General features: G+C 34.7%; 1 protein-coding gene across 2 annotated transcripts in view; it reads left to right on the top strand.

Moving 5' to 3' along the window:
* Positions 1-14,099, top strand: part of ly75 (lymphocyte antigen 75) — a 65,742-nt gene that overhangs the window by 45,587 nt on the left and 6,056 nt on the right. For both annotated transcript variants that reach the window (XM_056467716.1, XM_056467715.1), the window contains exons 24-32: positions 1,667-1,796; positions 1,883-2,103; positions 4,889-5,051; positions 5,143-5,295; positions 5,552-5,674; positions 7,901-8,083; positions 10,680-10,903; positions 11,003-11,186; positions 13,244-13,399. In XM_056467716.1, the coding sequence (XP_056323691.1) occupies positions 1,667-1,796; positions 1,883-2,103; positions 4,889-5,051; positions 5,143-5,295; positions 5,552-5,674; positions 7,901-8,083; positions 10,680-10,903; positions 11,003-11,186; positions 13,244-13,399 (1,537 nt within the window). The remainder of the gene's footprint in view (positions 1-1,666; positions 1,797-1,882; positions 2,104-4,888; positions 5,052-5,142; positions 5,296-5,551; positions 5,675-7,900; positions 8,084-10,679; positions 10,904-11,002; positions 11,187-13,243; positions 13,400-14,099) is intronic.

Raw genomic sequence — 14,099 nt, 5'->3', positions numbered from 1 at the left:
TTAAGTGGTTTGTGGCATGTTGTGAGTTATGCAGAGAATAGTTTTGTTCCTCATTTTGTAAAAATGAGAAGGAAGCATGCTCACAGTAACACAATAAAAGTCTGCGTAAAAACAAAATGGGATCAGATCAAACAAATTACTTATTACATGTTACAAAGGAACTGTTTTTTTTCAAAGCATTACTAAAAACTAATAAATTAAGTTTAAAAAAATTTAACTATTTGTTTAGCTGTACCAAGTTAACGTAATTAAATTTTTTACACTGTACATTTTATTTATTCTTATATAATATATATAATATTATAACTGCTTAGCAGAATCATTTTTTAAATAGCATTTCTTCTATTAAAGCAGGTTTTATTTTATTTACATTTTAAATAGAAGAGAATTAACAGCAGTGCTCTCAAGATGAACTTTTTCATTCAGGTCATTTAGTAATAATTGAAAACAATACAAATATACCTTTGTGTGCGTTTAACACCAAACATGATTTTTTTTATATTAACATTAAACATTAAACTTGATTTGTATAGCTAAATCTGCTATACAGTAAAAGCAGGCTGAAAGGACTGCACTTTTAAAAATAGGCCTATAGTATAAATAATGGTATCGTATGCATAAAAATGTACCTTTGCAAGAACTAGACCTAAATCATTTATAAAAAAAGAAGTAATAATAAATGATGAAAATAGAATTGCCCTCAAGACCGATCCTTGAGGAACATCTGCCTTTACCATTGAACAAATAAAATTAAAATGGTCTATAAACAGCAGTGTGTCCATTTAAATAATTTGAAAACCACTTCAGTGCAGTTACTCAAACCTGTAACTTTAAATATTTTGTAGGGGAGATCATTATACACATAATAAAATATTTTATACAAATCTATTTTAAAAGTTGTTTTAAATAATTGTTTTCTCTTTTTTTGATTGCTTACCAAAAAAAATGAAAGTGCTGTCAGCACTCAGTCTCATTACAAATCTTTTTTTTTTTTTTTTTAATCTTTACTAACTTTTAGCATAAATGCATAAAGTTTATCAAAATTGGCTTAAAATACATCTCTAACATTATAAATGGTGTCTATTTCAAAAAATGAAACCTTGGTAAGCATAAGAAACTTTTTTTAAAACTTTGTAATTGTAGCATAAAAGCATCCTAATATCGATTTGTCCTACTTTATATTGGCCTGAAATATCTTTTGAGTGAAAACACATGGTAGAAAAAGTTTTTAAAAATAGTCACACTGCCACTTTAGCTCTCAAAAAAAGATTTGACAGCATTTGGACCTACATGGTCTTCATCAGGTTAAACAGGAAAACACAGGAGAACTCAAGATATAGTCAAACTCTACTCCTACCTGGACCAGACATGCACATGCTTTTTGTATCATCATCTGAGATTGATTACATCAATCTCAGTTTACTTTGATGGTACAAATAAAGAGCATCATGAACATTTCTCAAAACATCTCTTTATTTGCTTAATGAAACGACATAAGAGTTTTCATTTTTAGGGGACCTATCACTTATCTCTTTTCACTATATTTCATCTCCCGTACTCCATGTTTTTTCAGTTGGCTTTATTTATCTTTTCATGAGCTGAACATTCGATTACAATGTTACTACAATTTTCAAATTAACCAGGCAATTTCTGATTTGCGCTGTAGCCTTTTGAACATGACCAGCTGGAACTGTGTGCCTACATGTATAATGATGACCATTCGGACGTGATGGGCACCTGGGACTACACCTCCTGCACTGACCGCCAGAATAACAGCATCTGCCAGCATTTTGCAGGTACAAGCCATCAGCGATCAACTTGATCATCTCTATGCTAAATTAAATAACACTGTTGATTAACATCCAACTGGCAATTTCCCCAGATAAACCAGAGGAGCCCAAGCCTGAAAATAACTTCACGGTTCAAAATCACACATTTAAAGTGGTACAGCAGGACAATTTAACATGGGCAGATGCTTTTCAGTTGTGCCGGAGCTTCAGTTTGGAATTAGCCAGTGTCCCGAATGCGTATGTCCAGGCAGTGCTCACAACGCAGGTTTCTCGAAGAGGAAAGCCTCTATGGATCGGACTCTTTAGCGAAGACGTAAGTGACAAATCCAGTGCTTTCTAAGAAGCAGATAAGACATTTGTGTTCAAAAGTTTAGGGTTACTAGGATCTTTCTAGGTCTCTTATTCTCAAAAAGCTGCAGTCAAAAGCCAGAAGATTAATTTGTCACTGGTTTTCTTGAGATTTTGCTTATTTTTTTCTGTTCATGAATGAAATAAAATGTGTGTAAATGGCTATGCTCACACTGTAGCCAAATTTGTTTTTTCACTATTTATTTCACAAATAAGTTCAGTACTCCGTTCACAATCCATTGTTGTCAAGTCCACATTGACAAAAACAATTATGTAGTGTGTACAGAACTGAACCGTTGGTAATGGCATATTTATATTTTCTTCGAGTAGGTGACTCTCTTTTATTTTTGTTGGCCAAAATGTTGGCTACATTTATACCCTAAACATTCATACTCTAAGTAGTAACTAATTAAAAACATACATTTTGTAAATAATTGTAGAGTAGCTGCTTCAAAATGTAAGTTTTGAGTATGGCTGTGTATAATTTAAATCATAGAACAAAACATCATAAATTTACCTTTTTATTTTTAGTTTTTATTTTAGTTAATTTTAGTTTTGTTAGATTATGATGCCACAGCTGTGAATTAAACAATGAAAAAAAGCACTAATAAAAATGCTATTCATGCATCATTAAAATATACAGCATTCAATAGAAGTCTTAAAACTTAGTAAATACTCTGCCATTCAAGGAAATATTTATTTGATTAAATATCTTTTGTAAAAACATATATAACTACAGGGGCATTCGGAAAGTATTGATAGCGCTTTACTTTTTCCACATTTTTTATGTTACAGCCAAAATGGAGTAATTAAATTTTTTTCCTCAATTCTACACACAATACCCCATAATGACAATGTGAAAAAGGGATTTTTTTGAAATTTTTGCAAATTTGTAAAAAATATAAAAACCTGAAAAATCACATGAACATAAGTATTCACAGCCTTTGCCATGAAGCTCTAAATTGAGCTCAGATACATTCTGTTTCCACTGGTCATTCTTGAGATGTTTCAGCAGCTTCATTGGAGTTCAGTTGATTGTACATGATTTGAAAAGGCATACACCTGTCTATATAAGGTCTCAGGGTTGACGGAGCATTTCAAAGCAGAAACCAAGTGTGAAGACAAAGGAATTGTCTGTAGACCTCCGAGACAAGATTGTCTCAAGGCACAAGGCTGGGGAAGGTTGCAGAAAAATTTCTGATGCTCTGAAAGTTCCAATGAGCACAGTGGCCTCCATCATGCCTAATTGGAAGATGTTTGGAACCACCAGGACTTTTCCTAGAGCTGGCAGGCCATCTAAACTGAGTGATCAGGGGAGAAGGGTCTTAGTCAGGAAGGTGATCAATAACCCGATGGCAACTCTGTCTGACCTCCAGCGTTCTTCTGTGGGGAGAGGAGAACCTTTCAGAAGGACAACCATCTGTGCAGCAATTGCCTGTATAGTATAGTGGCCAGACGGAAGCCACTCCTTAGTATTCGAATTTGCCAAAAGGCATTTGAAGGACTCTCAGACCATAAGAAACAAAATTCTCTGGTCTGATAAGAAAAAAATTGAACTCTTTTTAGTGAATGCCAGACATTTGGAGAAAACCAGGCACTGCTCATCACCAGGCAAATACCATCCCTACAGTGAAGCATGGTGGTGGCAGCATCATGCTGTGGGGATGTTTGCTGCAGCAGGAACTGGAAGACTAGTCAGGATAGAGGGAAAGATGAATGCAGCAATGTACCGAGACATACGGAGTGCTCTTGATCTCAGACTGGGGTGACGGTTCATTTTCAAGCAAGAAAATGACCCAACACACACGGCCAAAATATCAATAGAGTGGCTGCACAACATCTCGGTGAATATCCTTGAATGGCCCAGCCAGAGCCCAGAGCTAAATCCTATTAAACATCTCTAGAGAGATTTGAAAATGGCTGTACACAGTCGCTTCCCATCCAACCTGATAGAGCTTGAGAGAGACTGCAAAGAGGAATGGGCAAAAATTCCCAAAGACAAGTGTGCCAAGCTTGTGGTGTTATATTCAAAAAGACTTGAGGCTGTAAGGTGCATCAACAAAGTATTGAGTAAAGGCTGTGAATACTTATGTAGATGTCATTTTTCAGGTTTTTTGTTTTTAATAAATTTGTAACCATTTCAAAAAAATCTTTTTTTCACATTGTCATTATGAAATTGTCATGTAGAATTTTGAGGAAATAAATGAATTTAATCCATTTTGGAATAAGGCTGTAACATTAAAAATGTGGAAAAAGTGAAGCGCTATGAATACTTTTCAGATGCAATGTATGACTTTAAACTTAAATTATAGCTGTTTTTTTATCTACTAAATTTTAGGATGTACTTCAGTCTTCAGTATTACATGATTCTTCAGAGCTCCTCTAATTTGTTGATTTGACACTCTAATATTTATCAGTGTTGAAAACAGTTGTGCCGCTATGAGGATGTTTTTTTTTTAAGTTTAAAAAAATAATTGCATTCATTTGTAGTAGAAATCTTTTGTTACATTATAAATCAAGTCATTGTTCCAGTTGATTAATTTATTATGTCTATGAATAGGATAGTAAATTACACACTGGGACTGTGAACATCAGCATCCTTCATTTTTATCATTGTTATTAATATATATATATATATTTATTTATTTATTTATTTATTTATTTATTTATTTATTTATTTATTTATTTATTTATTTATTTATTTATTTATTTATTTATTTTTTATTTTATTTTTTTTTTTTTAAATAAAGGACGGGGAGCACTACAAGTGGACAGACAACAGCCACTCTGAGTATAATCGCTGGACTTCTGAAGCCACCGAAGGCTCCTGTGTGTTTCTGGACACTGATGGCTTCTGGAAGGCCACAGACTGTGAGGAAGAGCTATCTGGAGCGATCTGCCACATCCCATCCAGTGAGGCTCATTTAATCCACTGTTAATTCATCTCAGTAATACTACAGAAACTTTTACAAGTGTTTTAATTTGAAATCTACTTTTCCTATAGTTGATAAGACCATCACACCTGACACACCATGTCATCATAAAAGCAATGGCCAGAGCTGGATCCGCTTTAAGAAGAACTGCTATACATTACTGCTGGTGTCCTCCAGGTGGGGCAACGGCGACATCAGTGACCATAAGATCTGCAGGACTCTTGGTATGATTTGTTCTTAATCATGCTGGATGAATTATTACCACACAATATACTATCTATGTTTAATTTATTGCTGTGTTTTATGGTATACCAAAATGGTAGCTCTAAATTCTGACTCAATCAGCCATGATTGAAGAATGAATGTTATAAACTGACTATAAACACCACTGCCAGTGTTTACTGATTTCGAAGAAGCATTATCAAATATCATATCTGAACAACTTGGGGATGATTTATGGAAATCGTGTATGTGTTTTAGACAAGTCTGGAGATACCTTGACCATTCGAGATGAAGCGGAGAATAACTTCATTAGGCAGCAGTTGCAGCCATTCAAAGACTTGGCATTGTTTGTTTGGCTGGGAATGAGCACAAACAAGACAGGTAATTAGGTCACTTCCTAATGTTCACTCTTGTGAGGTGTGTCACAGTATCTTAGCGGTGTTTGCTAAAAACTGAAAACTTTTTTGGTTATTCATTTAAATGAAAGCGACATTTTGAGGGCCTGAAAATGACAACTTTTGCTAAAGTACGAATACAATCTTGTGAAAACGGTGATGATTTTTGAAAGCGTATCACGTGCAGTTTTTGTATGCACAAGTACTTGACAACCACAATACCATTGGTTGACTACAGTAGAGGTCTGCCCCAATGCATTTTGTTCCGCATCTAACCACTCCATCTATTTATTTACTCTGTTTATTTGCTCTTTTTGTTCCTGCTAAATTTAAATCTTGTTCCCAAAATCTCACTTTTAAATTTTCACTAGCTGCTACTGAATAAGAGGGAAAACTGTCAAAAATGTAGGCTGTATTTTTTTCATTTTATTTATCTGCAGGATACTTTTAACATTTTTCCCTGAACACAATAGGAAACAATTGTAAGAGAGGGAAAAACAAAATAAATATGATATCTGTCGTTTAGTTTTATGTTTGAGTTTTGGATCAGTTTTGTTTTCCCACTGCACAACTGTCTAGAGTAACATACTGTTGTTCACAATTCATGAAGAATCTATGACAGAAGGATACACATTTCATTACTGTATAGTAGGAAGAATGTCAGACATCTTTGTCTGGTCCTGTAAACTACATTTCACAACCATTTGTAATGCACGCATGATAAGGAAATAAATCCTTCCCATTTACATTTAGTCATTTAGCAGAGGTTTTAGCCCAAAGCAATTTACAAATGAAGTTTAAGGAAGCACTTAAAATCACCAAAGATTAGCAATACATCGATACCTTGACAAGTTAGTTTAGCAGTTTTTTTTTTATGCTTGCATAACATGCACTCACAACACACACACACATTTACCCCACTGGCAAATTCTGACTGCCACTTTTTGTTCAAAGGTAAGTAAAAGCATGGTTGTTTGTTTTCATCATGGTGCCTCTTATACATAATCTTACTATCTTTTGGGTAAAGTCATTTCCGGGCATAAAAAAGACAACCCCACTAGTTACTTTGGCTGGTTGAAAATAATTTTTAAATTGCTAGAGCTGCCTCTTCCCTAAAGATTAGAATTTTAGTTTAAGACTGTTTGTCAATATGTGTGCAAATGTGCTCTTAGAGTCAAGAAGCAGCATGACTGTTAAGTGTTTGCACGAGCAAAAGAAAGCAGGTGAATACCAAATGAGAGGGTGTCCCGTTTTCTTGCGCAAAACATTGAAATTTTGCCTCTTTGAAATAGACTGGAAAAAGCGATTCTCATGCACGTACAGTCCTGTGGCTTTCAAGAGCTCCAGATTTTTTTGTATGCAGCAGCGGTTGCCTCTTTTGCTTTTACCAATCTATAAACAGATTATTAATGGGCTTACGTTAACAGTGTGCACGTGATCATTCTTTCACAGAATGTTTTTCACCTGCTTTCTTTTGCTTGCAGTTATTTTTGTTAATATGATTTAATTATCGTTCTTTACAATAGCATTACTTTAATAGGAGATTAACTCTCCATTTATAAATAGCTAGTTACTAGGTGATCTGAGACCTTTAGCCTGGACAGACTGCTGTGTATAGTTTTAGTTACATGAGAATACTTTTTTTAAATGTCAATTGTTTTTTTTAAGAACATTTTTGTTGAATAAAAAGTGTATGTATACAGCTATACAGCAATGTGTTTTGACACATTATTTAAAATTTGTGGCAAGGAAATAATTAGTTTGGTGTGGCCAGAGAATAAACTGGTAAATCCCTAGTGTTGAGCCCTAAAAAGTCATGTGAATAAATAGGTTAAATTTAGTTGACATAACACAATTTAAACTATAGTAATTTTTAGCGTGCCAAAGTCAAATTTATGCATATAAATTATATTGGCTAGTGAAATTGGCGAGTGGCTAGTATCATTAGAAAACCACTAGCCACTGTGGCTGGTGATCAAAAAAGTTAATGTCAAGCCCTCACTTTATGTATTTATATACATACACACAGAGAGGAAATCGTTTATCAAGTGTGACGCACACTGAATTTCACAATGTTTTCCACAAACATGGATTGTTTATAAGAAAGTGTCTGGTGCAAATCAATAAGTTGTGCTATTGTATCTTGCTCTTTCTATCGGTCAATATATATATAGCTGCTAATTTTTGCCCTGTATGATCTCTTTTTTTATAGATGAGCAGCTGAAATGGCTGGATGGCACTAATGTGCAGTTCTCCAACTGGAAATATGGTGAAAGACCGAACATCACAAACTCAATTGTTGGCCTCAACTTGAAGGGGGAATGGGAAACCATTTCAAAACAACATCTCGATGTTTTTAAACAGCGAAGTATTGTGGTGTGCAAGATTGAAAACGGTAAAGCAGCAAAAACGAGTTTTCCCTTAATATATACTTTTAGAATTTTAAGTTTAAGAGATGCAAATATTTGTATAATAATTTTTTTTATTGCTTTATGGATATCTGTTCACATGTCCATAGATAAAAATGACAAATTTTTCATTGTATAATTAATCTTCATATTTAAAATGTAGAAAAACAACTAAATAACATTTAAGGGCTCTATTCTATCTAGGTGCAAAGTCTAAAGCCTGTTTCACACCGCAAGCGTGAGCAGCGCATGTTTTTTTCGGCATCCATCCTAAATGATTAGAGCTTTCATACTGCACCCAGACGCAGCGTATCAGCGCGAGCATCGCTGAAGCAGCAGTGATGCGATAGTTTTGGCACTGGGTCTATTTTTGCCGCCTGCTCACGCACAATTAAATTGATAATGACCAAAAGCACATTGAATGACAGTAAAAAGTAGCAGTTTTACACAATAAATGCATCGATAATATCCACTGATTTTTATGTAGTCAATCAAATGAACTTAAACGAATAAAAAAAGCAACAAATTATAATCTGGGCCTAAACTACAAAACCAAATTTAAAACAATTTTAGTATTAGTTTTGCTTAGTAAGTTGCACACTAGTTTGATCATGTATAAATATCATTATAACTATATTGTATAATTATTATTGTAACTATAGGTCTACATCATCCTGACAATCAAAAACAAAATGACATGATATCACAGGCAATTGTCTTCTAACTGAATGCACCTGAAATGACATGAATGACACTCCTCAGAGTATGAGAAGCATACAGTCTTTATTATCTATATAATTTGTAAAATATTGACTTGCAGGTTAAGGAAACAGCTTAGGAGGAAGTTGCTGCGGGCCTTGGTGCATATGAAAAGTAAAAAAAAAAGTATTTATAGATAGATAAGTAACTGGATAGAATAGACCGAGAAAGATTGATCTGTGCAGCAGCTGCCAATGAGCTGCGCGCTGCAGACGCAGTTGGTGTGAAAGTCAAACACTTGCGCGCTGCTTCTGATCTCTATACGCGCTGCTCACGCCCTGCTCACGCTGTGCTTTTGCTTGTGGTGTGAAACAGGTGTAAAGCTAAGGGCCCAAAAGCATTAAGGGCTTGTTTGAATCAGCTTTTGTTATTTTGAGGACTGAAAAATACGCTCTGCGCTGCAGCACATAGTCTAACAGGGTTGAGCTTGTTCTCTTAATGAGTTATGGGTGTGTTTTGAGAATAAACCAATCAGAGTTTCATCTCTCATTCCCTTTAAAAGTCAGTTGAGTCATGCCTTGGTGCATTTGTTATTTACATGGCCCACTTTATAAGTGGAAAAACTAAATGCTTCACTAGTGAGAAAACAGACCTTCTGCAGCTCGAGGATACAGAATGAGCCTCCTCTAATCGACCTTTACTTTCTATTTCTCTCTTTCGTGGATAAGGAAACAGTATTGTACATCTATTAGCCTACATAATTAATTTAGCTTGTTAAGTGCAAAGATTTGTTTCAAAACTATTTCTAAATTCAGATCTAATTTCCAGCAAACGAATGAATGAGCAATAATAACGAAGTGTGGAGTTTTATCCAAACACGCGTGTTATGGCCCATATGGTCTAAATTCTGACAGGTGGACAAATCTAAGCTTGTTTTTAATAAAACAAATATAAATATGCATATAATGAATACTACTACTAATAATAATAATAATATTATACAAAAGCAAGTTGTCATAAATAAACTGAAAAAAGCCCTCCCGAGGTGAAGAAGGCATGGAGGCAGTGGTTTTTAAATTTATGTAGAAAATAATATATTTTGTATTATTTTATTCCTTTAATGGTTTTTCATTTGTAGAGGTATTTGCGTATTGCTGTACATCCTGTTTGTATTAAGCAATGTGTAAGCGAGGAGCACAACTAACACGCTCTGCACTTTACTTTAGACCTTAAAATAGCAACACGCCAACAAGGCGCCTTAACACACCTCTTTTCTAGATTGGAACACCCATGAGTCCACAAGGGGCGCAAATGAATTTGCTAGTTAATCAATGTGGCGGCAAACGGGAAAGTTAAGGTTGCACTGTTCTGAAAATAGCAATGCATAGGGGAAAACACGTCTTGCGCCTTATTGCGCCGGGTGTATGATAGGGCCCTAAATCTTTAAGTGATCTCCAAAAGGAAAATGAATTTGTTAGTATTGGGGGAATACTACGAAAACTGTACTAATTTTACATATTATTATAATTCAAACTCTTGTTTTCTATTTTGAAATTTTAATTCTGACATTTAATTAATTAAATATTAATCATAATATTTAATTTAACATTAATCTATCATTTGTGCATGTCCTGCCATCTTAGTTATTATTAAGGTTAAAAACATTTTGCAGTTCGATGCTTAATATTTTTTGTGGAAAATATGATGCTTTTGAAGAAAAAAAGAACAGCTTTATTTACATCTTTATTTAATTAAACTTTTATGTGCTCTGCTTTAATTAAAGTTTAAATTTAAAAAAAGTTCAAGTTTAAGTAAAAAAAAAATAAATCTTTGTATTGTCTGTCCCACACATATATAAATGTTCAACAAAAATTATGTTTACAGAGACCAAAGATGAATTCCTGAAGGGTGTGCTTGACATTAATACTCCACATGACATAAGGTACCGTCGAGTGGCTAAGAAATTGAACTGGTATCAGGCACTTCAAGAGTGTGGCAGTAATGGCGGCCATCTTGCCAGCATTACCGACAAAACCACTAATGAAAACATGGCACTGATCGCCAAAAGGGACGGCTTTTCACTGTGGATCGGTCTCTCCAAACAAGATGTATGCAATTTTTTGTGATAATAGTAATAAAAATGTTAGAAAATAATTGCTATGAACCAAATTGCATCCTCAATTTCTGCCATTTGTCTGTTTCTTTAGGTAAGCGGATGGCCATTTGAGTGGTCGGATGGGACTGCTGTGAAATTCAAATCAGATGGATTTGAGGATGACGGACGTGATTCAGAGGAAAAGTGTATGTTTATTGACTCCACAGGCAACTGGTCAGCCGTCAACTGCCATGCAACACAACAAGGAGCCATCTGTTATAACCACATCAATGAGGGTACGACCAATATACAATAACACAACTGTTGTTGTTCTGAAATGATCAATATGAGAGGTCATTTACATAAGAAATGGTTTAGCATTTTGGCTTAACAAGTAAAGTCATCTTTATTTCGCTTCTACAAGATTGTGTCAAACAGCTTAACAGATGGGAAAAAAGAGAATAACAAACCAATTAGATGTTTCAGGTTGTGTAACCTATTCAACCTATCAGGCAGGGATTAGAGTAGTGCTAGAATCCTGGTCTAGTTCTAGTTCAATTTAAAACTGATTCAGTTCAGTTTTTTTCAAATGTCACAGTTGAAGGATGATCCACTGAAGAGCATTTCCACTAACCCCAACCAAGGGGTTGCTTTGGCAAGCAACAAAACTCCTCCAACTGATGGAATTGGAGAACAAATCTTAGGAGATATCGTAAAAAAGGCTTAATCAGGGGAACTTGTTCTTCACTGGCCAGACTTAAAGGAACATAACTGCAGTCTAAAAGACATTGCAAGGCTTGAGAAATTGTTGTGGAGAAGTTGCAGATCCAAGTAGGTCACCAGCAGATGTTCAGACTAGCTGAAGGGATCCATGCAGAGACTCGTCTGTCTCTTAGGTCTTTGTAGGAATCAGTCTTGTGCTCTTGAACCCTAAATGACCATGACAACCACCTGCTCTGGATACAGGCTGGATCCAAGATTTTTGGGACTTGTTTCCATTTCCAGGTGCCCTGATTTAATGCAGCCTAACAATACTAAGGCTTTAGATTTCAAAGTTATGCATTAAGGACAATAGCAGTTTGTAGTTCTTAAAACACATTTAAATTGTTTTTTTTTTTAAAGAATGTTTTTGTAAACATAAAAAGAAGCACCAAAATGAAAATTGTAGAACCAAAACGAAACTTTAAAATTTAGTTAATTAACTTGTAATGGTCATTGTATTAACAGAGTTTTTTTAATTTCACAAAAATGTTGCTAATAAAAAAAAAGTAATATTAATAAATAAGTCTAATTGAATATAAATTTAATAAAACAATAAAACTTTTTATTGTTCTATCAAAATTATCACAACTGACTGGACATAATTGTTTTAGAACAAAATTAAATGTATTATTCTTCCCAATACTTCATCATTATACAGTAGGCAAAACATAAGTCAGTTATTGAACTTAGCAGTTCTTGAAAATACAGAGTTGAACATTTTTATATAATCATAGTCAATAATTGTTTTATTGAGAAACAAACAAAAATGAATTGCAGAGACCCGCTATTGCTTCCTTCACTTAGAAAAATAGAAGGATAATGCATCATTTGACATTTGGTTCATTCACGCTGCCAGTGACTTGCTCTTCTCTGTGACCAAAAATAGTTTTAAGTTGTTTTATAATCCACAATCATGCCAGAGCCTCAAATGCACACATTAGGCCTATCATTTATAGCATTTATCATTTTAGCATTGACATTTATAGCATTTATCATTTTAGCATTAGCATTTATAGCAGTCAAACATCAAAGTTAAATAAGTGCTCGGCTAAGACTGATGCACCATTTGGAGGACATGTTCACACAGTCAACATCAGGGGTGCCCAAACCCAGTCCTAGAGTATCAGTGTCCTGCAGAGTTTAGCTCTAACTTGCATCAATACAACTGCCAGGACATTTCTAGAAAGCCTAGTAGAGCTTCATTAGCTAGCCCAGGTGTGTCTGATTTTGGTTGGAACTAAACTATGCAGGACGCCGGCCCTCCAGGACTGAGTTTGCATTCAAAAGCATGTTGTCTAAAGCAAGATTGACATCTGACTGCTGGGGAGGGCAATGTGGCATCTATTTTCTGGTAGTGTTTTAGCATTTCCTTTTCATCCAAAAACCATTGATGTTGTTTTCAATAGCCTAGTAAATCGACACATCCCTATTTTTGGTTGTTTTTGTGGATCTTTGTGAAATGTGTTTGTACTTAAAGTGTTTGTTCTTAAAACTTTGCAAAACACAAAGGAAAAAGTTTCCATTTTTAGTCACCTTTGTTGCGTGAACGTACCCTGAAAGTCATTTCTCTGTGGGGTTTTTTTTTTTTTAGGAACTCCTGCTCGCTCTTCTAAATCCAGCAGCAGTTGTCCCAAAAGTGATGGTCAGTCCTCGTGGGTCCTGTTTAAAGATCACTGTTATAATTTCAATACATACAACTACTCTGTCTTCACCATGGATGATGCCAAGAATGTGTGTCAGAGTCTGGGTGAGTTTACTGTAGATGACCTGGATTGCTATTTTGTATATATCAGACATTTTATTGTGTTTTTAAACCACTATACATTGTCAAACTCTTGGCAAACTTACCAAAATCTGAAATAAAAGCTTGTTTTCATTACATATTTATTTAGCGATGCACAATATATTAGCTGCCATATCAGTATCAGCCAATAAATGCTTATGTTTAAAGTTAGGATTATTGACCCGGTAACAAAATTATATACTCTGTATTTCTGCTAGCTCTCTTGTCATCAGTCAACTTTCTTGGTTGAATTCAAAACATGTCAAATCACCTTTATTACCATAGAGATTTATATAGTGCAGATTGTGTTGAAGAAAGCAGTGTTTGATTTGATCTTTTTCAAGCAGTAAAATCTCACATTAGGTTTCATCTGAATGAAACAAGTTTAGCACATCAAGCAGTTCCACAGAAAGGTTTTTTTGTTCAGTTTGAATCACTTTTAATTATGTTTTAAATCAGTTCAATACGAATGTTGATCTAGAACAGAGATACCCAAAGTTGTTGGCCCATTGTAACCTTTGATTTGGCTCACCATCCCATCTGAGAGGAGAGTGAGTCTAATGGAGAGGGTTGGGTCGAATGCCTTTAACACAGAGATCGTCATTTCTAATTTGACTTAAACTCTTTGTGTTATTGATGAGCTGCAATAAAAATTAACTGAAAT

This window comes from Danio aesculapii, chromosome 11 (genome assembly GCF_903798145.1).
Source record: "Danio aesculapii chromosome 11, fDanAes4.1, whole genome shotgun sequence".
NCBI lineage: Eukaryota > Metazoa > Chordata > Actinopteri > Cypriniformes > Danionidae > Danio > Danio aesculapii.
This window is presented reverse-complemented; position numbering and strand designations above follow the sequence as displayed.